The sequence below is a fragment of the Theobroma umbraticum genome, unplaced genomic scaffold, assembly GCF_002168275.2.
Source record: "Theobroma umbraticum cultivar Fairchild unplaced genomic scaffold, ASM216827v3 scaffold_130.0, whole genome shotgun sequence".
Lineage (NCBI taxonomy): Eukaryota > Viridiplantae > Streptophyta > Magnoliopsida > Malvales > Malvaceae > Theobroma > Theobroma umbraticum.
This window is the reverse complement of record NW_018397264.1, coordinates 2,974,477-2,998,258: the sequence shown is the minus strand read 5'-3', so window position 1 is coordinate 2,998,258 and position 23,782 is coordinate 2,974,477. Positions and strand designations below refer to the sequence as shown.

Here is a 23,782-nt window from a genome sequence, read left to right as displayed (position 1 = left end):
CAAATTTTGACTCCACTCATGCTTACACATATGAATTTGTAGGTGCATAATTGTTTGTACCTATGCTTATTTGTGAGATGTAACAAATTAAACCCAAAACAAGCATGCATAACCATTATAATGAAATAAGCAAATTATAAGAAACTTACACATAGATGCCCCCTAGCAACAAAAAGAGGAAAAGGATAAAAGATAAAAAGACTGTCAAACTTTGTGTAAATGGAGACTCAAGCCATTGTACTTCTATTGATTCAAGTAATTGATGGGACTACTATTTAAGTGCAATCAGGGCAAAGCAACTACAGTATATTCTACACTTTAAAAGATTTAATCAGTTCTTGTTGCAAGTATTTTGTTTCAATTGGACTTAATTACATTGAAATTAAAGTTCGATGGCTTGATTAAATAAAATAAAGGATAATAACTTAACTGCACATGCAAAATTAATGGCTTTTCTAAACTCTATCTTTAAAAGAAAATAATAGAAAAAAAAGAAATAATCAATGTGCCATGATTTTACAACACTATATCACATCTGGAAAGGGTTTAATGTCTTTTTTATAGTTTATCTTTTAAAAAGAGAGATAAAGAATGAAGGATTGAATGAAACAATATTATGTGCCACAATAATGATAATATTCTATTATATTGATGACAAATCAGCAATGCTCAGTTACCTGCCTCTAGACATATAAAGAGGGATATTCCTAGATATTGTTAACAGATTGGCCCTAGTTTTACGGAGAATGGTGGTCAATAAGACAACTAGGGTGGAAAAAGGAAAGTCTTATCTAATAACATTTTTACCCTGGAACAAGAAACAGCCAAGACATACCTCAAGATCCCGTTCAAAGCTTAAATCATGAAACTGAAGCAGCATCTTCTCCAACATAACCAGTGAATAGTATGCCTCTTTCCAAAAAGGAATAGTAGATTCATCAGAAAGATCCATCTCTGTGTTGGTAAGAGCATCAATAGTAGAGTGCAAAATACGTTTAGTCACTGGCAATATGCGACTTATATGCTTTTGAAAACCTTTTTTCATGACCTCAATCACTAATCCCAATACCTGCAGAGACATACGTGACCATCATAAATGGAACACATGAGAATTGTGGAACCTAAAGAAAATATATTTACAGCGAACTTGATTAGATTCAAGTCCGGGAATGTTTCAGAATTAGACTTAACAAAACAATATATCCATTAACTTCCAGGCTCACATCAGCAAGGAAGAATGTATTGGAGTCCCCTACCCCCACATCCCCAACAACAAAGAATAATTTCAAAATTTTTTTAACAAACAAAATAGAAAAGTTAATTCAGCTGCTCAATTTATAGAAAAACCATCATTTCAACAATTCCAAGTCTTGGAAGAACTTTCCTAATTAAGTTGAATCTAGAACTCTAAAGAATTAAAGCAGAGTCAAGATAATCATAATTAGCTCAAACTCAACTGATATCCAAGCTCATGGCTTACTACTTGTAGAACAAACCAAGCTCATGACAGAACTTGTTCAAATTAAAGCATTTAGTCAACAGATCACAGCCCAGCTCATCACCAAAGTATAAATAATACAACAAAAGGCCCCACTAGTCGACCATAAGGTCCCTACACCAGCAATAACTTGAGTGTGGGAGGGGTATTACAACAAGAGCCACTGTTCCTCATCTTAGATAAGAGCACTTTGGAACATTCACCCTATATAGTATTAGTAAGAGACACTTTCATTAGGTACATATGTCACCAAATTTTCTCAAGCAATAAATGTGGTAAACATGTCATAACACAAATAAAGAGCATTCATGGTTTAGAAGGTCATACATGTGGTTCAGAAAATCTGCCCCTATTCCTAAAAATATACTGCATTTCTATTCTGAAACTCCAAGCATGTAGCCAACATCATTCTCAAACATTAATCCAATAAACGCCTTTAGAGAACTGTACCTGTGCACCTGCACTCCATAGTTGCTGCTTCTCACCCATATACCAAGACAGACTGTACTCAAGAAAGGAATTCACTGAATGTTGGCTTACACGACCAATAAGGAGCTTTATAATTGCCCCAGTCATAGACCGGACTTTATTATCCTGATCATTAGCCAAGCACACCACCAGGTGTACAAATATGGTCTGCGACTGCTCATCAACAATGCTTTTCGGAAATTTGATCATAATTGCATGGAGCATTTCAAGCACAGATTCTCTCCCAGTCGGATGCTCATACCTGCAAGAAAAGCAGACTGGTTTAAGACAACTCCAAAAAAAAAAAAAAAAAAAAAAAACAGATCTTCAAATACTTTGACACATGCCTTAGATTTGCAAGCAGAAAATCTAAATGTTGCTGCAAGCGTTTCTCTGAAAGATGATAATCAAGTAAGAATTGCAACAAAATCTGACTGCATTTCTTGCGAATTGGTTCCACCTGACTAGTTACCATCAATTCTGCAACTTGAACTACAATATCATATATCTCATGAACAACTAACTTGCGTTTAACAATTGCCTTTAGAAGTGACAAGGCAACAAAAGAGGGATTCCTTTCAAGGTCCACAAACATTGGAAACTGAACTAACAGATGTAACTGATCCGAGGATAATGTGATTTTTGTGCTTCGCAAAAGCACAGTTAACAATTTTAGACATGACTGCATAAGAGGATTTCCAGGATTTACTGATCCTTGTGCGATATTCAACAGCGTCACCTTCAATTTATCAGACTGTGATTCAAGGGATGGCAGAGGCAGCCTTACCAAAGGAGTAAGACATCTAAGGGATGCAGATAAGACATCTTCATATTTGGAACTCAAGCAGTTGCCAAGCAACTTGATAAAAGGATCCAACATTGATAACAGTTGTTGATCATTTTTGTCCAATTTTATGCTTTTTATTCTATTTTGCAAAACCCCTAAAGCAAATACAGTAATAAGATGTGAACATGCAGATTTAGTTCCAAAAGCCTGGCCAGAGAAAACAGTTTTCTCATTACCATGCTTATTTGCCTCTGTACCAGAAGAATTCACACCCAACCCATTTTCTTCATTAGTTGCATCTGCTATGAGGCCATATACAAAGATGAATAGATCAGTCTGATTTACAGTTGGATTGCACTCAATTCCGTCTGCTATGTGCTTCAACATATTCTCCAATTTTGCTTTCACTTTCGGTGTCAGATGCTTTTGCAAGTGAGCTGTAACGGGAGAAAGAAGCTTTACTGCATGGATTTTGAAAGTTATGCTTTGGGCAATCAATTTCAGGGTTTCAAAAGACTTGCACTTTCTAGTTTCTTTCATTTTAGAAGCAATCTTTTCCACCTCTTTCTCCTCAGCAACATCTCCAAGAATATCATTTTCCACCACGCAGAGGAGATCTTCTAAACAATAATCCAAGCTCCCATAAGTAGACTTTGAAAGAGTCTTTGACAAAACAAAATTAAGTGTGTATCCTAGAACATGCAGCTCAAATCCCCGTTTCAATGTTGCTCGCAAAACCCGAACTATAAACTGCAGATATTCAAGTCCGAGCTCCTTCAGACATTCAGCCAACGCAGACCTAGCTTCATCACGAGTACTTTCTAGACGATTCTTTAGAAAATTTGAAATGCGGTAAATGATGCTAGACAGCTGGGACTCCATTGTATCTCCTGGAAGAAGCTTTAGAAGTTTCAGTGCCGCAAGACTGATATTAACATTGACATTACCAGAATCAGAACTCAATAAATTTTGTATCTTTGGCAGCACTGTGTTTTGAAGGCAGGTCTGTATCTCAGCAACCATAACAGAATTACCACCATTCTGCAATGATGAAGAAATAGTACTACTGGTTTCAGAACCTAAAATTTTGTCCAAGGAATCTTTGGATCCTTGATTGGAACAAATTTGTGCATAACTAAATTGGTCCAAGATACAGCAAATTAACCGTAAGAGAACCTTCTGCTTGTCTGGCTTCATCCTAATCTCCCTAAAGCAGCGAAGCAGCAATGTGTGGTATGATTTCCATTCCATCTTAGCAGAAACTGAAGCAAGCGCTTGCATGCATGCAGTTCTAACATGTTCATCCTTTCCATGTTGTAAATCGAACAACATGTTGAAAAAGAGTGGAATAAACACTTTATTTATGATATCCTGCAAGTCAAAAGCAGCATAGCTAGTTTTTAGCGCTTATAATAAAACCTCCCCTAGTTAAACACAAAAGTGTTAACAATGAAGTTACCTTAGACATATTGCTTTTACTGATAACATCTGCAAAGCGAGACAAAGCCTTTGCTCTCTTATGTTTCTGCACAAATAAAGAGGCAATAGAGAAAAATCTTCAGGCTCTTTTGTTGGAACAATCATTAACAGCTAAAGCAAATTAGCATTTGTTAGCACTAGCAAAAGCAGATGAAATACACAAAGGCTGAAGAAAAGTTACAAACTCCACTTCAGAATAGAAATATTTGCTGAACTTACAAGAACAAATTATCAAAACAAACAGACCAAAAAAACAGCAGTCTTTCATCACATGCATTCAGAGACCATTGTCAATTACACAAATGATTTATGTGAGAACATAAGTGGCCAAAACAGCATAGAAAGCAAGGAAATAACCTGTAGATGGATGATATTGTTGAAAAAATCTTGATCAGCATCTTCAGAGCATAAAGCTCTGAACAAATTAAGATTTGCCAATTGTGGAAGCTTTACCACCATCTCTCGCAGTAAATCAATCCATTCCTGAAACCATTTCCCATCCATTAAAAAACCTCCTGAATATTATGGACTGAAGACACAGATTTTATTTTTTTTTAAGTTATTGCAACTGATATTGCAAATATCACGGATTTTTCTCCATGTACTACATCTTTGTAACACTAAAAGGATACAGAGAAATTGACTATAATAACAGCAAACTATGTGTACGAAGTACAACAATACGCATCAATGAGTGTCCTCATGCACATAAGCATGTGTACATCATGTGGTGCACATCTATATCACATTCGTTGGTATAATAATTAAAAAATTGCTTTCGCAAGTGAAATTGTGACCATCAACAAGGGTCCTTATGCACAGCAGTACTTGTGTACATAGTTTGGAGCATGCTGTATCAGATGGGGTGGTTAGCTAACATATCACCTATTTCTACAAGAGGACTAAAATAGGTCTAAATCGTTTGATACCTTTCTCACAGAAATTCCCCAGCTAATTGCATCCCCCATATTTTTTAAAAGAAATTTGTTTATAATACGCTGCACGCATGCCCTTGTCCAACAGCCTTCATCATCTATCATCATCTCTTCAGCAGTTTCATGGTGATCTGTAACCTCTTGGCCAAGAATTTTGGCAGAAAATTCAAGAAATGTAAGAAACAACCTATAAGCATGATGCCTTAAGATTAATTCTTCTGATGACATATCGTATACACATTGTGACAAAATGAGTAATGTATGCTCCACTGGCACAGCACGAAAGAATCCAATTCCAATCTCTTCATATCCCTTGCCTATAGTGTCATAATCAAGCTCATCCAACTCAAAAGCTGAGGTTGCATTCAATTGCCTGACATGTCTAGCCTGCACTCCAACCATCAGTATTAAAACTTATGATATTCATAGATAAAAGAAACTCCCAAAATAAAAAATTAAAAACAAGGCAAATATTACCACCACAAGTACAGAAGCATCAGTTCTAGCAAGTGCTTCAAGAAGATCACAAATAAACACTCGAATATCCAGTTTAACAGAAATAAGAAGTGGAGCAACTGCATTAATTATCTCAGTGGTCCTCTCACTCCCTAGTACAGGTATGATATCTCGAATAACTTGTATGGCATCAAGACAGATACCTGCAACACCAATAAAATACATTAATACAACAAAGAAAGAGAATAATTTTGTATCAATACTTATTCTAAAATATTCTTACCAGAACCTTGGACTCTGTTTGATAAGAATGGAAGCAAGATATCAACAAATTTCTTTGCCAGCAATGGATCCCTTATGTACTTCGATAACAATTTAAAAATTCTAATTTCTGTTTCCCCAGGACATCTGACCAATTTTCTGTAACAGCAAAAAGAATATATGAATGAAAAATTCAGAGATGGCCTTTTCCATCCCCTAATAACTTTTAACTCAAAAGAAAACAACTCAAATATATATGAGTCGTTAATACAGAAACCATAAAAGGGGAATTAAGAATGAAGTAGGGACAGAACACAGTTCCACATGTTGAGAAAAGAAAAAGAGAGCAAAAAGTATTCATTAACATTCAATACAGACCAGAATATTAAACTTCAAAAGAACACATTATTAGTCATAATAAAAAGAGGTTTCCGCTACCAATGGGGCCATAAAGGGTCTTGGGAAAAAAAGACAGAGAAAAGACAGGTGTCTCAACTTACATGTTCACTGGCATTTTCTATTAAACATAATATCTAGACAACCTTATATATGCCTCTTATAGACTTCGACTTTATTTTGGGGGGGAAAATCTATCATAAAAATTTTCTAAATATCTTGAGAGTAGAAACTTAGAATTAGTTTTTTGTTTTTGGACCAAGAATCGGAAAGGTGTCCAATGTTTCTCATTGGTCCTGTGACAGAAGGCCTTAAATGGAACTACCACACATTACCATACTTAAAACATTCTCTATCTATTTCTCTTCCCCTCCCCCCTCCCCCCCCTTTCTCTCTCATTATCATTTACTTCTATTTCTTAAAAAAAATTTCTACCCTCCAAATATATTACTACTAAATATTAAGTTCTGTTTGAAAAAAAAAAATCTCCCTCAAATTTATCTACTCCAAGTGAACAGCACCTTACTCAAAGTGCACAACCAGGAACTGAAAATTTATAAGGTCATATCACTGACATGCTTCTTGGAAGATTTCAATGATGATTATGAGAAAAAGTTCTTATTTCTACAGTAGTGCCAGATTGGTGAAGCAGTAAGAAAATGGATGATTCATTATGTGAGCCAGGAGGAAAAGCAAAGGAAAAACATTTCTTTTCTTCTTCCAAAGTAACTATTTATTTCATAATAGTTTGAAGCAGTTGATTCCTCGATACTTCTACACATACCAGCATACCTTTGCATGAGAATTACAGGTAAGATGAATCACTCATACCTCTTAGATGCACTATCACTCTGAAAAATATGATGCAAGCTGCAGACAAGTGCTTCTAGGTTTGGATATATCACACTTTGGATGGGACTGTTTTCATCATCCAACTCACAATCAAGATCAAGCAGGTTTGAAATAAACTTCAGAACACAAGATAAAATAGCTTCTGAAGCAGTTGGGACAGTTAGAATTGAAAAAATATCAGGAACAAGATTCCTTTCCCTACACAATAGGGACACAAGTCGGTGGCTTCGACTCATAGCCAGAAAGCAAGAGAACAGGGAACTTGGTTTTTCGCTACTAGAACCCTCCTGTTTGAAACCATGAATTAAAGGTTTCATAGATGTGAAAAATAGGTCCCAGAATTCACAACCAAAATCATGGTCCTCGTATTTATTGAGAACAAGAGAAACAACTTTCAGACATAGAGACCTCAAATCTTTGAACTGCTTGATGGCAATGCCAGTCTGTCAAAGAAGAAAAAAGTATCGTTAACAAGCTGTGTGTCTTTTAAATGCAACCTAAACTTAGTTTTCCTCAATAAAGAATCTGGTTATTTGTAAAAAGCCAATTAGAAGGAAAAGATGGTGAAAAGAAAACCATACAAGATGCTGTTCCATCATTGATAGAATAAAAGATCAAACAGAAATCCTCTTGAATACTACAAATAGTTTGTTACGCTATTCGAATTTAAAAGAGACAAAGTATTTGACAAAAGGAACCGCTATCAATCCAATTGAAGAACAAAGAAAAAAGACAGTCACAGCACAGCTGGAAATATTACCTGCAGATCATTTACCACTGCACTGTCTTTGTCATCAGAGATCAGCTCAACACCAGGATGGTCTTTTACCAGGGAGGATTCAGCAACCCTGGCAATGTCAATGCTCGAACTGCAGCTTGCTAATACCCGAACAACGCATCCCATCAATAGATCAAGAAAAGGTCTGACATGAAATTCATCAAAAACACCAATAACATCTTCAATTACATGCAGAAAACCATATCTTTTCTTCCAGGAAAGGGCTGTTATATTTTCCACCGTGAAATATTTCAGATAATTTGGTGCGTGAAATTCATCAATAGAACTATTTGGTAAGTTCCAATACAAGTTCGAAGCACAATCATCTTCATTTGATATAATTTGCAAGGGCTTTAATAACAAAGCAAAGAAAAGAGGGAGCTCATGAGCATCGAGTTGAGCTATGAAACCAAGAACTGCCTTTCGAAGATGTACACTTGCATGCTGTCAAAATAAAGTCATAGCATCAACATTCAAGGTGATAAGAATGACATGATAGTGAAAATAAATATATATGGATAGAATTGGAAAACCACATAGGCTGAAAGGTTAGGGGTAAAGAATATTTAAATCATATTCAATTGGACTTCGATATACCTTCCGAGAAGCAAGTGTTTTCAACTTTCTAATTTTTGGGATCAGAAGACGAACAACTAAAGGCACCAGAGTAACCCTATGACCTTCTTCAATTAGACCAGATTCTTTAGATAAACTCCATGTTGTTAGTTCTTCTCTCAGATATTTTGAATTGATTAGATTTTTCAGATGCTGGCCATATGGGAGTAAGAAGTCATCTTTCCACAACAAAAGGCAATCAAGAACCCTTGCCTGTATTTCAGCATCAGTCTCATCTAGAAGCCTGATAAAGACACAAATAAAATACATGACCCATCATAAAAGATTGTTAAATTTGAGTTTAGATTTTGTGACAACTAACACAATTTAAAGGAAGCGACAAATGAGACACTATAAAGCACCAACAACACTGCACCAACCTATTCTGCAGAACATCTTTTACAAATTGATTTCGATAGAATGATCTAGGGTTCCGCATCAGTTTCAACAAGCTCAGCCATTCTTTAAGGATTCCCTTCCACTCCTTCCTGTCATAAATGTCTGAATTGAACGATCCCACGCTGCAATACCAAATGAGAAAACAAACCAACTTCTAATAAGATGATTTACTTCAATGCTTCATATCATAAGAAAAACAAATCAATGGTACAAGATAAAGAAGATGACTACCTCACAAGATTATCGCTATCATAACCCAAAAACCTTAAAAATAGAGGTATAATTTGACGGGACTGAGATTCAGCTACAGAAGGAATCTTTTGTAGAGATTGGAGCAACAAGGACAAGACTGATGTGACTGGTGTGTTATCAGATGCAGGCTTAAGAAACAAATTGAATTTCGTTACAAGATCTGAACATTGAAAAAGGGAAAATATTAGCAATCAGTATTTATATCATGAAAAACAACAATCATGTTACATACCCTAGACCAAGTTTCAATCATAAAATCCACTGACAAGATATAATATCAAAAGGAAACAAATGAATGCCAATTTAATAGCAAAATACATATCTTCACATACCACTAGATGAGTTAAATAAATTGGCATTTACTCTCTCAAGTAGAAGATCAGATGCCTGAACCAGGGATTGACATTGCTCAAAATAAGAAATAAATCTATCCCAGACAAGTCCAGTGTGCTTGCTAATCAGTACTGAAAGGCACTCAGAAGCTGCATCCCATATATAGCTAAAACGATTATGGAAGATGCCAATTATCCCATTCAAGACAAGTGATCCATATGTTTCAGATATCCTTCCAGGAGAGAGGCCCATCTGTATTCTAGATATCAATAAGGTAACTTTCCTGCTGGTAGAAATTGAAAGAGGAGTGACCTCAATAGATAGCAAGAGCTGCAGAACCTGTTTTAAAGGATATATATTAGTATTAATCATCTAATAAATGATGGCGTCAAAGAATAAAAGCAGCAGAAGATAGTTGTACATACATTGCTATCATCAGTGTCTACAATACAAGCCTGAGAACCCTCTGTTTTTAATTTCTTCTCAGCTGGCTGATCCTTATCAGAAATTTCACAACCGAGAGGCTCATAATGGCACAAAATTCTTAGAGTTGGAAGACGAATCCCCTTATCTGGGTGACACAAATTATCGGCAAAAATGCCAACTGCATCCACAGTATTCTCTCCTTTAAGCACAGGATGATATATTTTCTTGCTGCTGTCTGCTTGCAATGCAGGCCTATCATTTTTATGATAATTTCCAAACATAACCGGTGATCAACAAGCACAATGTGTTGATAAAACAAAGATGACCAGAAAGAGTATGTGTCTGTGTGCTTTGTGAGTAAAATAAACAAGACATGTGCATGTATGTGTTTGTGTCTATATTTGGTAAATTTGGGAAAGGCCAGGGGGGAAGCGGAACTGACCAGTGGACCTTGACCCTCCATTGAAGGGGAAGGACCACTAGGCCGAGCCTGGGTTATTTAAGAAAATTTGCATACATAAATGTCAACATACCCATTCACATTATCTAAGTAATCAGCAGCAGGCAACAGTACTTGCGAGGATGATTTGCAGCCCTTGGCAAGATGTAATACTTTGCACATTTCTCCATGCCCAGGCTTTTTTGCAGAATACCATTTGTTATGGGAACCTAAAGCAGAACCAACTAGGCTTTCCCAAGTGTGTTTGGAAACACCTGCAATATATTCTGAAAGAATAGGAGAAAACCAAGAGAAAACATGATAAGGAGATACTACAACCAAATTTAAGAAAGTTAAAAATGCAGATGTGGCCATTCTTAACAACTCAAAGCTATGAATTGCAGGCAACAAAAGAAGCAGTGTTTCAGAGTACATACTGGAAACAAAGATGAAAGGCTGAATTACTTACCATCTTCAGTCATAAGAAGCTGATGAAGTGCATCTATCAAATCCATCAGCACAGATCCATTTGCTTGGACATCAAACATATGTGGATAGCAGCTTATAACTCCCCATAATACAGCCAACTTGGTGTCATCAATTTCAGCAGGTAATGAATTCCCAAGTACAATATCATTTATAAGCCTGATCCAGTTACTAATAACCCCTTGCATATAATGGCATATCTTTGAAAGTCTCCCTTCAGAAATTCCATCTAAGAAGTTAGAGCTTTGAGGGTGCATTTGCAGTCTCTCAAAGAAGGACAGTAACAAGCAAATAACTTCTTCTGATGAAGATTCTACCAAATCATTCATAGCACTGAAAATTCAATCATAAAATTTCAGAAAACTGCAGCCAAAGCAGAAAGAGTAAAGGAAGATCCAAGAAGCAACTTAGATGTTAATATTACCTTAAAATATGATCTCTGAAAATATATATTACAGAAGGGTCCTTCAGCAGCAGTTCTCTAAGAAAAGTCACCAAACTGAAACCCAAGCAACAGCGTGTCAAGAAAAAAAAAATGCAGCTAAAAGACATGGCATTTGAGACTGATTCTAAAAGAGATAATACCTTGAGTTCCCTAACTCAAATACAGGAGTCCACTGTAACAAACAGCCAGAGATGGATGACAAGTTATTAGAACCATAGAGTCCATCAAGAATGTGTAGCATTAGCGACAGAACCTTATCCACAACTTCCTGCAAACAACCAATTCCTTTGCTAGAAGGCAGTACAATTTTCTGCACCAAGGACCCTACAACTTTAAGCATTTGTTGATAATCTGCGCGACAGTACATTAATTAGAATAGGCAGCAAGGTAAAAGAAAGTCAAAATAATGTTTAACAGAAAAAGAAAGAAACCAGAATATCAAGACCATTATCAACTCACTAGAAACACCACGCCCGTAATTAACCTGAACAGCAGATGTAAGTAGTGATAAAAGGCGACTTAGATGCAAAAAGGATCCATTAGTTTCAGAGTCATTTATTTCCTGATACAAACACTCCCACATGAGAGTTAACTCTTTGGGTTCTAGCTCCTCCGATAATTTTTGAAAGGCACTAATCACCACTTCAAGAATAGCATCTGAACCTACAAGAGGACATAGAAACCCTCAGAACCAACTAAAACTAGGAAAAGAAGAATACCAGCCACTAACCAACAAAAAACAAGATAAACCATGTTAGTACTAAGTCAGAGACAAAATACATTGCAGGGCTTAAGAATGACCAAGAAGAGCCAATACAAGCAATCAGCAAGTGAAAAATGTGTAAACTAAAAAAGATATACCAGTAAATAAATCACATAGTTAGCAAGTCCTCAAAGAAACTTGACTATAAACATTAATCACTCTCAAATATTTCCAACATCCTGTAAAGAAAGATCTAAGCATACACCATGTTTATTCACTATAAATGTGTTGCTTGGATAGATGGTCGAGCTAACAAAGTGAATAGATGATCAATACTAATGACTCTAGTGAGAAATCTCAGGCATTCTTCTTCCAACAAAGTATTGAATGGCCTAAGCCATCTACATAAAGCACAGCATTAGTGGTCTCTAGAAAGGCATTATCAGTGAGAAATAACATACCTTCAGGAAACTTATCACCAATAGCAAATATTGAATTGTCCACCAATAAACGCAAAACTCTCTCAGCTCCTGAATGGAACCTCGATGAGGTTCCTAGCATAACATAACATAACAAAGCACTAACTCCAGACTTCCGTATAGGTAATGGATTCTTCACAACTTCAAACATGGTCTTTCTAATACCTGTTTCAATCAAAATTCAGAAAACATAAGCCACAGAATTTAATAAAAACTCAAATTCAGATCCAACACAAAGCAACACAATACACATCATAAAACCACAAATGCATGTAACTCGCAACGATTCTCTTGATTCAAGAGATTCATTACTTTAATAATAGAAATGCAAACAGGAAAAAAAAAACAAATTAACTGGGAAGGGGAAAAACCACAAAATATCTAGCAAGAAAATCACATCAAGCAAATGTCTACCATACACAACAATTACATTAGAAATTCAAAACATAACCTACTTAATATAATACATTCAAATTCAACACAAAATGCAATAATCAACATCAGAGATATCAAAAAGGAACCCTGGTGTCAGCTTTAACATTTTTTTTTTCACATAAACAAAAATTGTAAGGGTTCCAAAATACTCTTACTCCCAAACATGGCGCTCTCCCTGATAATTATAGAACTTTTGCACTAAAATATTCTCCAACAACTTAAAACATCAAAAGCTCAATTAGAACTATTAATTGTATCACTAGCATTGTTAAAAATTATTCGAGGGCATGCTGTCCGAAAGAAAATGCAGAATGAGCATACAATGCTCAACTGGAAAAACATCCTATTAAAACATTATCACTAAGAGACTTAACGTCTGCAAGCTGAGAAAAAAAAACCTAGATCCTAATTCTAGGCATCATAAGAATAGGAAATTTGAAACAAGTTTCCATCATTGCAAGCTGAAACCTTTTATAAGTTGCTCAACAGGTGCATTCCGCAGCAAGAATGATGTAGCTTCTGCCATAAACTCTTGGACATAATCCTTCGGGTAATATCTCAATCGTACTGTAACCCTTCCGAACAAAGGGAAAAAAGAACATAAGCCACATAAATTGTGTCAAATTTGTCATTCTTTCATAATCCACTTCAGTCAAAAGAAAAAAAAAAAACTCCAATCTTATTCTTTTGTTAAACTTATCAAAAGTTGTACAACTAATAGGTAGTTGTCAAGACATTATACGGATCTATCAGAGACCTGACAACATCAAAAACATATATAAAACCTTAAGAAGATATAGTGAAACTCAAAAGATATGGTTCAGCAAAACTGGAAACATCATAGTGAAAATACATATATATCTTTATAGAATTCAATACTCCCCTCAATATCTGTAGGAACTACAAATGAAGCCCTAAAAAGGTTCTCCTCAACCACCTTTATCCCCTATAATAGTGTTAGTTTCGTTTTCCCATTAAGGAAAAAACCATCTTTCTTTCTGAACTTTTCAATAGTAGAAAATTCCCTAATATAAAATTCTTATCTCTTCACCCAGTAACATTAGAAGGAGAAAGGAAATGTGATTCCAAGATAAACTAAAAATCAACAGAACTATCCAACTAAATAAGCTACCTATTTCTCATACATACTTTGCAAAAACAAGACTCAAGAAATACTCACTTGAGAACATTTATGATGTCCCGTATGAGATACTTCTGCAAATGCATCATGATGCATGACCATGAAGTAAAAATCTGCATGCACAGGTGGCCTAGTTAAGAGTCCATGTCAATAATTACCAAAACTTAGGCCAACATTAAACAAGAAAAACAATATTAGAACTACTCAGGTGAGAGAATAGAGCATAGAGCCCAGACCTGCTCAATGATCTCTGGCTCCCTATCTGCACCACTTTTGAGGAGAGAGACTAATGCATCAGCCATCCTAGGCAGGAAGCTGGCCAAAAAGTTATGCAAATGAGTCAAATATAATAATAAAAGAAAAAAAAGCATAAAGAAATCTATAATAAACAACGTTGCCAATAATGAAACGGTAAAAAAAAAAACAAGAAAAAACAAACCATTGCTGAACTAAATGGAACCAAAACAAAAGGATTTCAAACTGTAAAAATTGAAAACAAAACTAGCCTTCATAATCACAGGTTAGCATCATTGCTCCTAATGCTAACCTTTCTAGAAGTCAACCACGAATAACAAGGATAAACTGCTCTTACAATTTTATCCCTTGCACTTCCTACAAATCATGAAAACGATGCAATGGCACTGGTTTTGGCACTTACACCTCTTGGGGTTTCTTCACTTGATAAGAATGGTTACAATGTCAAAATATTTTATTAGAAAGACACAAGTACCTTCATGTTATAAAAAAAATGTTTCAATGAAAAGACAAAAACACTTGTATCAGCATGTAGTACTTGAATTACAAAATTAAGAACCAAACCCCCACTTCTGACAGAAGAAACCTGAAGTGGCATAAATGTCAAAAATAAACAAGGAATTGAAAAACACAATAGGTGAAAGTATTGCTTAAACCTGACAATTGATCTAAGTCAAACCCTAGCCATATCAGTACATGCGGCTATCTATTGATTAAAGAAAAAATCTTGCAGTTATTGATGGCCCTTGAGTTACAAGAGTTATTCATCTCCTCTGTTTCTTTGACAACTGCACCACTATTGCATGATGCTGTGAATACCAGCAGTTAATACGGCAGCCACCATTCCTCTCCAGCAGGAAGCTCACTGGGGAGAAAAAACCTTGTCTCTCCAATATAAATCAGATGTTTCCATAACAAAATATGTTTTGAAGCTGTTTTTTCCTCTTTTATTTATTTTTCCACTCAGTTTTACTAAACTATGTAATAAACCAGAACTATCAATACATAAAACACAATATCTCAAGGCAATGCATCAAACTGTATCATGCCCACCCATATAGATGATATGTACTCCATGCATTACTTGTAGCATGGCCATAAATTAACCTATACATAGCATCAGTTGATACATGCATATGCACTTCAAGTGTCAATAACATGTAGCACTGCATAATTGTCATACACCAGAAAGGGAGAAAAAAACAGATTTGATCACAGGAAGAAGAGACTCACGGAAGAAAATCTTCAAGAAGGTCTCTAGAGAAGGCTGCCAACAACCTGCACAAAAGTTAGAAAACATTTGTTATCTCAAACCAGTGCAAACAGAAGGGGGCACAAAATGGAGCATGAGAAACAGGAACTTGAATACTCAGTATCAATAACACAAATTCATATAAGCTTTCCTTCAACCATAAAAAAAAAAAAAACCAAGATGGATACTAATATTACAACAGAGTATGCTGTAACATTATAGCCAAAGATAATTTCCCAAGATGGATACTAATGATCAAACCATCAAGCAGCTGCAATAAACTGTTGCAGCACTGCTGGCTGATTTCATCAACTGGTGTTAGACTGGATATAACATGCTATTGGTAAACTTGCTACTCAGACAGTCCTTTGTTCCTCTAGATCAATAATGCTGTTGTGCTAAACAAAATCTAGAGAGTCAATTTAATAAGCCTCCAGTCTGCCATTTTGTTTGAAGGACAATTAACAAAAACGAAACCAAACTTATAAAAGGACAACGGATAGAGCTTGATCAAGCATAAACTTACACACCTGAGTATAGGCTCAAGAGATAATCTTGCTTTCATTTGCAATCTCAATATAAGTTTAGTAAATATCAATTCCTTGTGCAAGAGTACCAAGGGTAGCGTCTGTACAAAAGGCATTGCTTCCGCATAAAATGAAATGAAATCCTCTGCAGTATTCAGTTCCTGCATTAACAATAAAAAACATAAAAAAAAAAATAACAGCAATGAAAGGAAAGTAAAGTAAAGTAAATACCATCTAAAATAACATTTTAATGGACCAGAACTGGTACGTTTTATCATATTAGATATGCTTCCCTAGTGAACTGCATTAAATCCAATTAATGAGCTCTGTTTCGAAAGCATAAATTATTTATTTCAAATAAGATCATTCATTTGTAAATGAATTCCGTTCTCCCCTGACCGTGAAGGATTCCAGCAAAACAATAAACTAACTAAAAGCAATCAATTCTAAAAATGTAATTAAAAAAAACCAAAAAAAAAAGTGGGTTCTAACATGGTCAAAGAAAGAAACAAAACTTTTTGATGAAAATTAACGCATACCCTCCACTCGACAAGGCAATCCCGAAGGAAAGATGAACCTTCAGAGGCCTCCGACTTGATTTTATTAAGGCTTCGAAATACATTTATATCAATATCCTCTATTCTCTGAGAGAAAGTCTTGAACTGCAATTACCCAAAGAAGGAAACAAAATAAGAGTTCCAAATTAAAATGATAAAAGAAACTAAAAAGAAAAGGAAAAAAAAGGAGACAGAAAAGAGCATACAACAAAGCGCCTGCGGCCAGGAGATTTATTGAGAGACTTGACAGCTTGAGCATGGTACGGTGTTGCCATTGCAGAGATAGAGAGAAAGAGTATTCGTTCCTTCTCTAGTTCACAAATATGAGGCTTTTTCGATAAACAGAATTTTGCAGGGTTTTACAAGGGTTTTAGCAAACTGGACCTCTGTTTCTCTGTCCTTTTTTCTTCTTGGAACTTGAGAGGCAGCCGCATCTTCGGGACTCTGAAAACCTGGCGTAAACAAGCGCTGGCGTCTACATAAGTTTAGTCGCCGACTAAAAAGTTTCCATGGGCTTGGACCGCAGTAGCACAAGCCCGGCTTCTATAGGGTTTGAATGTTGGACAGTTAAGCCCAGTCTGCTATAGATTTATAGTATTTAATTAAAATAAATTATAAAAAATGTTTTTTATCATCGCTTTATCTTAATTTTTTATACGTAACTTCTTGTTAAACCTTTAAAAATATATATTATTAATAATTGTTTTAAAGCATTTGTTAAAATTATCTAATGTTTTCACTAAATACATAAAATTATCATATTAATCATCAAATACTAAATTATTAATATATTTAATTTAAAATAAAATTGATCTTCATAAAATTTCAATGTAAATATTTTTAAACAGGGTAAAAATAAAATTATCGTAATAACAATTCATAAAAGATGTTATAAGAATTTTAATATTAATTAAATATGAATATAAATTCTTTTTATTTGATATAATATTTTAAAAATATCTTAAATATTTAAAAAATTATAAATAAATTTTTTTATCATATTTAATAAAATTTTATATTTATTTTTTAATCAAATAGATACTTATACTATTTTACTTATAAGAATTTTACCCAATATTAACAGAAAAATTAAAAATATCATTTGATTTAATCATTATAAAACATTATCACCAATATTTAATATGATATGTTAATATCATGTTATATAAAAAAAATAATTAATTTTTTAATTAAAAATATATTTATTAAAAAAATTAAATAAAAAATTTATTTAATGTAAAATAAAATTATCATTAAACTGATATTTTGAGGTTTTTATTATTTAAAAAATATATTTCGAGGTCTTAAAATTTATATTAGAAAAAAGATATAGTTTCAATTTTTTTTCTATTTTGCAATTTACTGTATATACTAAAATTTTTTGGTTATTTAAAATTTTGTCCTCAAATCCCGGTTTCACCCCCCACCCCGCCTCTAATACGTCCTTCTCCCAATTCTTCTTACCCTATTCACCCATCTTCGCCGTCGGGTACCAATTAACAGGTAACGCCCTTTCCCTTTCTTTTTCGACATAGTAATTACATAAAACATTTAAACCAAAACAAAAAAAAAATCTCTTCTGTTCCTTCATTTTCGCGGTAACCAACCAATGTCCAAACGGGCCCCAAAAATTTATCTAATTATGAAAAGTAAAATCTCAAATTTTTAATGCCTAGCCTTCTTTTCATTTTCCCTTAGCTTCGAATTTGAGGTTTTCCTTAATTAATTCTGTAAGTTTTTTTCTCCAAACAGTTTTTTGTTTTGGAATTTTAGCTAGGGTTTATTGGATTGTTTTTCAATAATTGAAATTAATTTAGATTTTTTGTTCTATTGAGTTTTGGCATTTGGATTATTGCTAATTTTTCTAGAAATTTAGGTGTATTTAATAGATGGCGGATCGAAACTCGACTGCCTCAAAGCCTATATGGATGAAGCAAGCCGAGGAGGCCAAGCTGAAAAGTGAGGCCGAAAAAGCTGCTGCTGCTAAAGCAGCTTTCGAAGCAACATTCAAGGATGTCGATAAGAACCGTAACAAGGATGTGGCGGCAGCTTCATCCGATAGTGAGTCTGAGGACACCAGTGACTTGGTGAACAAGCCAATTGGTCCTGTGGATCCTGCTAAGTGCATGGCAGCGGGGCCTGGAATAGCGGGTGGCACTGCCTGTGCAGCCTCCACGTTTATGGTGGTAACAAAGGATGCTGATGGGAGGAAAGTACAGAGTGGGGGTGCTCAGATTAAGGTGAAGGTTTCACCTGGTGTGGGCGTTGGGGGTTCAGAACAAGAGGGGATTGTGAAGGATATGGGAGATGGAACTTACACTGTGACTTATGTGGTGCCTAAGAGAGGGAACTATATGGTGAATATCGAGTGCAATGGAAAACCCATTATGGGTAGCCCATTTCCGGTGTTCTTCAGTGCAGGTAACATTGTTAAAGATGTGTCTATTCAATTTTTAACTGCATATTTTCTTGTCATGCAAAATTTTGTACCTCTGGTGATCCTAATTGATTGTTGTGTATAAAATGCGAACTTTTTAATGTTCAAATTGAGTAGTTTTTGCTTTTCATCTGAAATGCAATCTTCAAATCATATGTTATTTTTCGTGTGCAATGTGAAGAAGGCTCATTATTTGGAATAAGAGTTCTCAATGTAATTGACCTTTTCATAGTGTTGCTTCACTGCCAAACTAAATTGCTGTTCAATTTCTGTTCTTGCTTATTGTTTGTACATTTGGCTTCGCTTTTAGGCATGGTTCTTGGCTGTAGGCTGTAGGGCTTGTGGCATAGATATTGAATTTTTTGTCATGCAGGTACTTCAACTGGAGGACTACTAGGGGTGGCTCCTGCATCCACATATCCAAATCTAGTCAACCAAACCATGCCCAACATGCCAAACTACACAGGTTCTGTTTCTGGAGCTTTCCCTGGCTTATTGGGAATGATCCCAGGCATTGTTTCTGGTGCTTCTGGTGGTGCTATTCTGCCGGGAATGGGGGCATCTCTTGGGGAAGTTTGTCGAGAATACCTCAATGGTCGTTGTGCTAAAACTGATTGCAAATTGAACCACCCTCCCCACAATTTGCTGATGACTGCTTTGGCTGCAACAACAAGCATGGGAACTCTCAGTCAGGTTCCTATGGCACCTTCTGCAGCTGCAATGGCTGCAGCTCAGGCTATTGTTGCTGCTCAGGCCCTTCAAGCTCATGCAGCTCAGGTGCAAGCACAAGCTCAGTCAACCAAAGATTCATCTGGTACTTTTTAAACTATCTTGTTTTCGTTGTCTTTTTTTCTTTAATTTATTTTTGATGTTCCATTTATCTTGTTTTTATTTCCTTTTTAGTCAAGGGCACAAGCTAACAGTTGTCTGCTTCCTGTCAGATTCTCCTGACAAAGCTGGGAAGGCTGATGCGTTGAAGAAAACCCTACAAGTTAGCAATCTTAGCCCACTTCTCACAGCAGAGCAATTGAAGCAGCTTTTTAGCTTCTGTGGTACAGTTGTTGAGTGTACAATCACTGATTCAAAGCATTTTGCTTACATAGAATACTCAAAACCTGAGGAAGCAACAGCTGCTTTGGCATTGAACAATATGGATATTGGAGGTCGACCATTAAATGTGGAGATGGCTAAAACGCTTCCCCAGAAACCAGCTGTTTCATCAGTGGCTTCATCATCTTTGCCTATGATGATGCAGCAAGCTGTTGCCATGCAACAGATGCAATTCCAACAGGCTTTGCTTATGCAACAGACATTGACTGCTCAGCAGGCAGCTAACCGAGCTGCAAGCATGAAGTCTGCAACAGAGCTAGCCGCAGCAAGAGCTGCAGAGATAAGTAAGAAGCTAAAAGCTGATGGACTTGTTACTGAAGAGAAGGAAACTAAAAGTAAATCTAGGTATGTCTCCTTATCAGGACAAGTTTATTTTCTTTCATGTGTATTGTTTCTTAAGGCTTTGTTTTTTATAGAGGCTTCTGCTTCTGTATTGTTAATGAAAAGAGTTACTTGTTTTCTCCTCTATTTTCTCCTAACAGCTGCTATTATTAAGCTACATATGGTTTGCAAGCAGAGTTTCACTATTTGGTATGATATGCAGAACATTTATGTTTTGTCTTTTAGGTTTATGGGGATAGGATGGACTGCAGCATTTCTTTTAAATGAATAATGTTTATGACGTGCACTTTAACTATGAGCTGAACATTGTATCTGGTATGTACTTGTAATGGTTCTCCCACGTGGTCAAATCATGATTTTGTCTTTCCAGATGATATTTTTAGGTATTGAGAACCAAAGGAGATCAAAGTTTTCCTTTATGTATTGTAGACTTCAAATTTCCTTATAAATAAATTGGGAGTTCTGCTAATTTATTACTCCTGTTGACAGGTCACCATCCACTTCTCATGCAAGGTCAAGGTCCAAGTCAAAATCGCCCCTTAGTTATCGGAGAAGGTCAAGATCAAAGTCTAGATCACCAATCAATTATCGGCGAAGGTCAAGGTCCAAGTCAAGATCACCAATCAGTTATAGACGGAGAAGGAGGTCTCGCTCTTATTCACCTCCTCCCCGTTTCCAACGAGACCGTAGGTCCAAATCACCTGTGAGATCTCATCATCGTTCAAGGTATGATAGTGAACGGCGGTCATATAGAGATAGGGATGACATTGACAGGAGTAGGAGACGAGATCTGGATAGATCACGTGATCGTCGTTCATCTGTTTCAAGGAGAAATAGGAGTAGGAGTATTAGTCCTCAAACAAGAAAATCACCTCCTGTTGATTCAGACTCCCCAAAAAATAGCAGAGAAAGTTCACCAAGGGCAAGGAGATCATCTCGTCCTGATTCAAGATCACCAAGGCATCATAGGAGAAGTAGGTCATCCCCAAAGAATGATGATGAAAGAAAATTGAAATACAGAAAACGCTCTAGGTCCAAATCTGTTGATTCTGATAAGAAAAGGGATGAAATCCAGGTTGAAAAATCAAAGCACCGCAGCAGAAGGCGTTCCAGGTCATTATCTTCAGAAGGTAAGCATCGAGGAAGAAGCAGGTCTTCTGCAAGTTCAGATGAAAACAAATTAAAACACAGAAGGCAGTCCAGGTCAGTTTCTGTAGAAGGCAAGGTTCGCTCCTACAGTAAAATTGATGAAATGAAGAAAGATGAATCTAGACATAGTGATAGAAGGCGTTCCCGGTCAGGGTCTGCTGAAGGTAGGCATTACACCAAGGAGAGGAGTGATAGAAGCAGAGATAAGAAGTCTAAGCATAGGGATAGAAGGCAATCCAGGTCAAGATCTGCTGAGGGCAAGCATCACAGAGGAAGCAGGCTGTCCCCCAGAAATTCGGATGAAAATAAAATAAAACATCGAAGGCGCTCCAGATCAAAGTCTAATGAAGGCAAGCATCGTTCCAGTGATAAAATAGATGAAAGATCAAAACGTCGTGATAGAAAGCATTTATCATCTGCGGAATGTAGGCATCCTAGAGGAAGTAGATCTTCTCCGAGAAGTTCTGAAGACAATGATTCAAGACGCAGAAGGCGCTCTAGGTCAAAGTCAGCAGAAGGTAGGTATCATTTGGATGGTGGGAATAAAAATTCACCTCATTTTGGCAAAAAATTAGGCAAGACTGGATATGATAACGGGCTGCTTACTTCCATTGTGAATGATTTAAAAATTACAGGGGATGATGGAATATTGGCTTCAAAGGAGGAGGAGTATGACTCTAAAGTTTCAGTGAATGATGACCAGGAATTGAAGGGCAAATATTTACCACAGTTTAGCTGTGATGAAGGACTTTCACCAAATAACAGATTGGATGTAGATGAACTAAGCAAACTTGAAAGATCAAGTAGTAAGCATCAGCTCAACAGTAATGGTAATGTCTCCAACTCACCAAAAATGAAATAACACTAATGGAGTTGTCGTGTTGGTGACTAATGGTAACTTGTTTATGTTGTCCGTTGCAGGATCTGAAAATCATTCCATTTCTCCTTAGCAGAACTGAGCTGTGGGCTTTAGTTGTGGAGCTGGACCTTGGGGCCTGTGATTTCTGCAATCAAAGTTACTTCAAGCTGTCTGCCTTCTGACTCTCCAATTTGGGCTTGGTCCAATTCAAGCATGTTCAGATATGAACACTTTATATAGAGTTTAATGAGCTTTTGGCTCCTAAAGGATCGGCAGTTCACTTAAGACATTGCTTAGTGTTTCTTTTGGTGCTTGGATATTTAAGCCATCTGTTGGTTCTTCATAAATGTATGCCCTTTGTGCTCTTTTATCTTTTGCAGGCATGTGGAACTGATTGGAATTGAAGTCTCTGAGCTGACATTTACAATGGATAAAGTATTTCAAGCAGTGTTCTGCTTTCATCTGCAATCAACCATGCAATGTTTGTAGCAAGCTTCATTTACTGCTATGTGTATGTTGGACCATTATCTCTATTGCTGAATTGTGAATTTATTAAGTGTTTATTTCAAAGTTTGCATCCTTGTTTAGTTTTATTCTCTATCCCTCTGTATAAAGTTATTTATGTTTGTGTATGTACTGGCAAGCTTGCATCTATGTGACGTCTTAGGTCCTGCAAACAGTTGATTTAGAGAATAAAAATGCTCAATATTGAGAAGTTAGGACTTACTGTTGGCCTGTTTCCAAATGCACCTTTTACTGAGTTTGTCTGTGATCTGCTTCTTTTGTTACTGGTCTTTATTTTCTTCCACAGTCACCTTTGTCTTCTAGCAATCTTGATGCCCTACAACCCTTGGCCTTGGATTGATGTGCTTGATCATAGGTTCCAATTTTTATTTGCCGTTGATGGTCTGGACAGCCTGTTATATCCCAAACTCATGCAGGTTATATACATGGTGTTCCTGTTGGAGCTGTCAGTGATCAGTTTGCAGGGTTGATTTTTACTTGTTCTATGTGAAGGTATGCAGTCACTTTGTGGCAGAGAGCTTATGCCCTAAAATTTCTATTAACATTTTTGAAATTTCCTTAGTGTTGATTAATAAAAGTAAGGAGTGAATGCATTTCTCTGCTGCTGTCTGCAATATTTTATCTATTTGCATTCTATTACAAACCTGGTTCTTTACTCATATCCCATTTTTTTCACCTGCCCCATTTTTTTTTTCCTTTTTTTTTT

General features: G+C 36.0%; 2 protein-coding genes and 1 pseudogene across 5 annotated transcripts in view; 2 read left to right on the top strand and 1 right to left on the bottom strand.

Moving 5' to 3' along the window:
• LOC110421066 (ARM repeat superfamily protein) overlaps nucleotides 1-17,089 on the bottom strand; it is a 19,644-nt gene extending 2,555 nt beyond the window's left edge. The window contains exons 1-29 of one of the 2 annotated variants that reach the window (XM_021434525.1): nucleotides 16,861-17,089; nucleotides 16,637-16,759; nucleotides 16,101-16,258; nucleotides 15,552-15,596; nucleotides 14,300-14,378; nucleotides 14,103-14,176; nucleotides 13,391-13,497; nucleotides 12,470-12,652; nucleotides 11,765-11,968; nucleotides 11,446-11,656; nucleotides 11,285-11,359; nucleotides 10,844-11,193; nucleotides 10,469-10,661; nucleotides 9,935-10,187; nucleotides 9,509-9,848; nucleotides 9,156-9,336; nucleotides 8,906-9,046; nucleotides 8,508-8,769; nucleotides 7,893-8,354; nucleotides 7,112-7,575; nucleotides 5,907-6,043; nucleotides 5,645-5,826; nucleotides 5,162-5,554; nucleotides 4,590-4,715; nucleotides 4,213-4,278; nucleotides 3,930-4,124; nucleotides 2,314-3,794; nucleotides 1,949-2,228; nucleotides 836-1,069 (exon numbers count right to left, since the gene is read on the bottom strand). In XM_021434525.1, the coding sequence (XP_021290200.1) occupies nucleotides 836-1,069; nucleotides 1,949-2,228; nucleotides 2,314-3,794; nucleotides 3,930-4,124; nucleotides 4,213-4,278; nucleotides 4,590-4,715; nucleotides 5,162-5,554; nucleotides 5,645-5,826; nucleotides 5,907-6,043; nucleotides 7,112-7,575; nucleotides 7,893-8,354; nucleotides 8,508-8,769; nucleotides 8,906-9,046; nucleotides 9,156-9,336; nucleotides 9,509-9,848; nucleotides 9,935-10,187; nucleotides 10,469-10,661; nucleotides 10,844-11,193; nucleotides 11,285-11,359; nucleotides 11,446-11,656; nucleotides 11,765-11,968; nucleotides 12,470-12,652; nucleotides 13,391-13,497; nucleotides 14,103-14,176; nucleotides 14,300-14,378; nucleotides 15,552-15,596; nucleotides 16,101-16,258; nucleotides 16,637-16,759; nucleotides 16,861-16,929 (7,068 nt within the window). In that variant the 5' untranslated portion in view covers nucleotides 16,930-17,089. Of the gene's footprint in view, nucleotides 1-835; nucleotides 1,070-1,948; nucleotides 2,229-2,313; nucleotides 4,125-4,212; nucleotides 4,279-4,589; nucleotides 4,716-5,161; nucleotides 5,555-5,644; nucleotides 5,827-5,906; nucleotides 6,044-7,111; nucleotides 7,576-7,892; nucleotides 8,355-8,507; nucleotides 8,770-8,905; nucleotides 9,047-9,155; nucleotides 9,337-9,508; nucleotides 9,849-9,934; nucleotides 10,188-10,468; nucleotides 10,662-10,843; nucleotides 11,194-11,284; nucleotides 11,360-11,445; nucleotides 11,657-11,764; nucleotides 11,969-12,469; nucleotides 12,653-13,390; nucleotides 13,498-14,102; nucleotides 14,177-14,299; nucleotides 14,379-15,551; nucleotides 15,597-16,100; nucleotides 16,259-16,636; nucleotides 16,760-16,860 lie in introns of both variants that reach the window. The other variant, XM_021434524.1, reaches the window with a different exon arrangement.
• A 974-nt stretch (nucleotides 17,090-18,063) lies between these two features.
• On the top strand, nucleotides 18,064-22,854 carry LOC110421620 (RNA recognition motif (RRM)-containing protein). 3 transcript variants are annotated; one of them, XM_021435249.1, is made up of 7 exons: nucleotides 18,064-18,157; nucleotides 18,531-19,075; nucleotides 19,465-19,905; nucleotides 20,033-20,546; nucleotides 21,033-22,210; nucleotides 22,328-22,522; nucleotides 22,614-22,854. In XM_021435249.1, the coding sequence occupies exons 2-7, from the start codon at nucleotides 18,544-18,546 to the stop codon at nucleotides 22,640-22,642; spliced, it is 2,889 nt and encodes a 962-aa protein (XP_021290924.1). In that variant the 5' UTR covers nucleotides 18,064-18,157; nucleotides 18,531-18,543; the 3' UTR covers nucleotides 22,643-22,854. The 3 variants fall into 3 exon arrangements, with proteins under 3 accessions (XP_021290924.1, XP_089640640.1, XP_089640641.1); XM_089784514.1 differs by having other exon boundaries at nucleotides 21,033-22,522; XM_089784515.1 differs by lacking the exon at nucleotides 18,064-18,157 and adding an exon at nucleotides 18,205-18,384 and having other exon boundaries at nucleotides 21,033-22,522.
• Nucleotides 22,798-23,776, top strand: LOC149526853 (uncharacterized; annotated as a pseudogene).
• The last annotated feature ends 6 nt before the right edge of the window (nucleotides 23,777-23,782 follow it).

What these genes read in the sequence shown, in the direction of transcription:
- LOC110421620 (XM_089784514.1), top strand. Translation starts at nt 18,544, where the DNA reads ATGGCGGATCGAAACTCGACTGCCTCAAAGCCTATATGGATGAAGCAA. An exon ending in TCCGGTGTTCTTCAGTGCAG is followed by an intron (nt 19,076 to 19,464) that starts GTAACATTGTTA and finishes TTTGTCATGCAG; the next exon opens with GTACTTCAACTGGAGGACTA. An exon ending in GTCAACCAAAGATTCATCTG is followed by an intron (nt 19,906 to 20,032) that starts GTACTTTTTAAA and finishes GCTTCCTGTCAG; the next exon opens with ATTCTCCTGACAAAGCTGGG.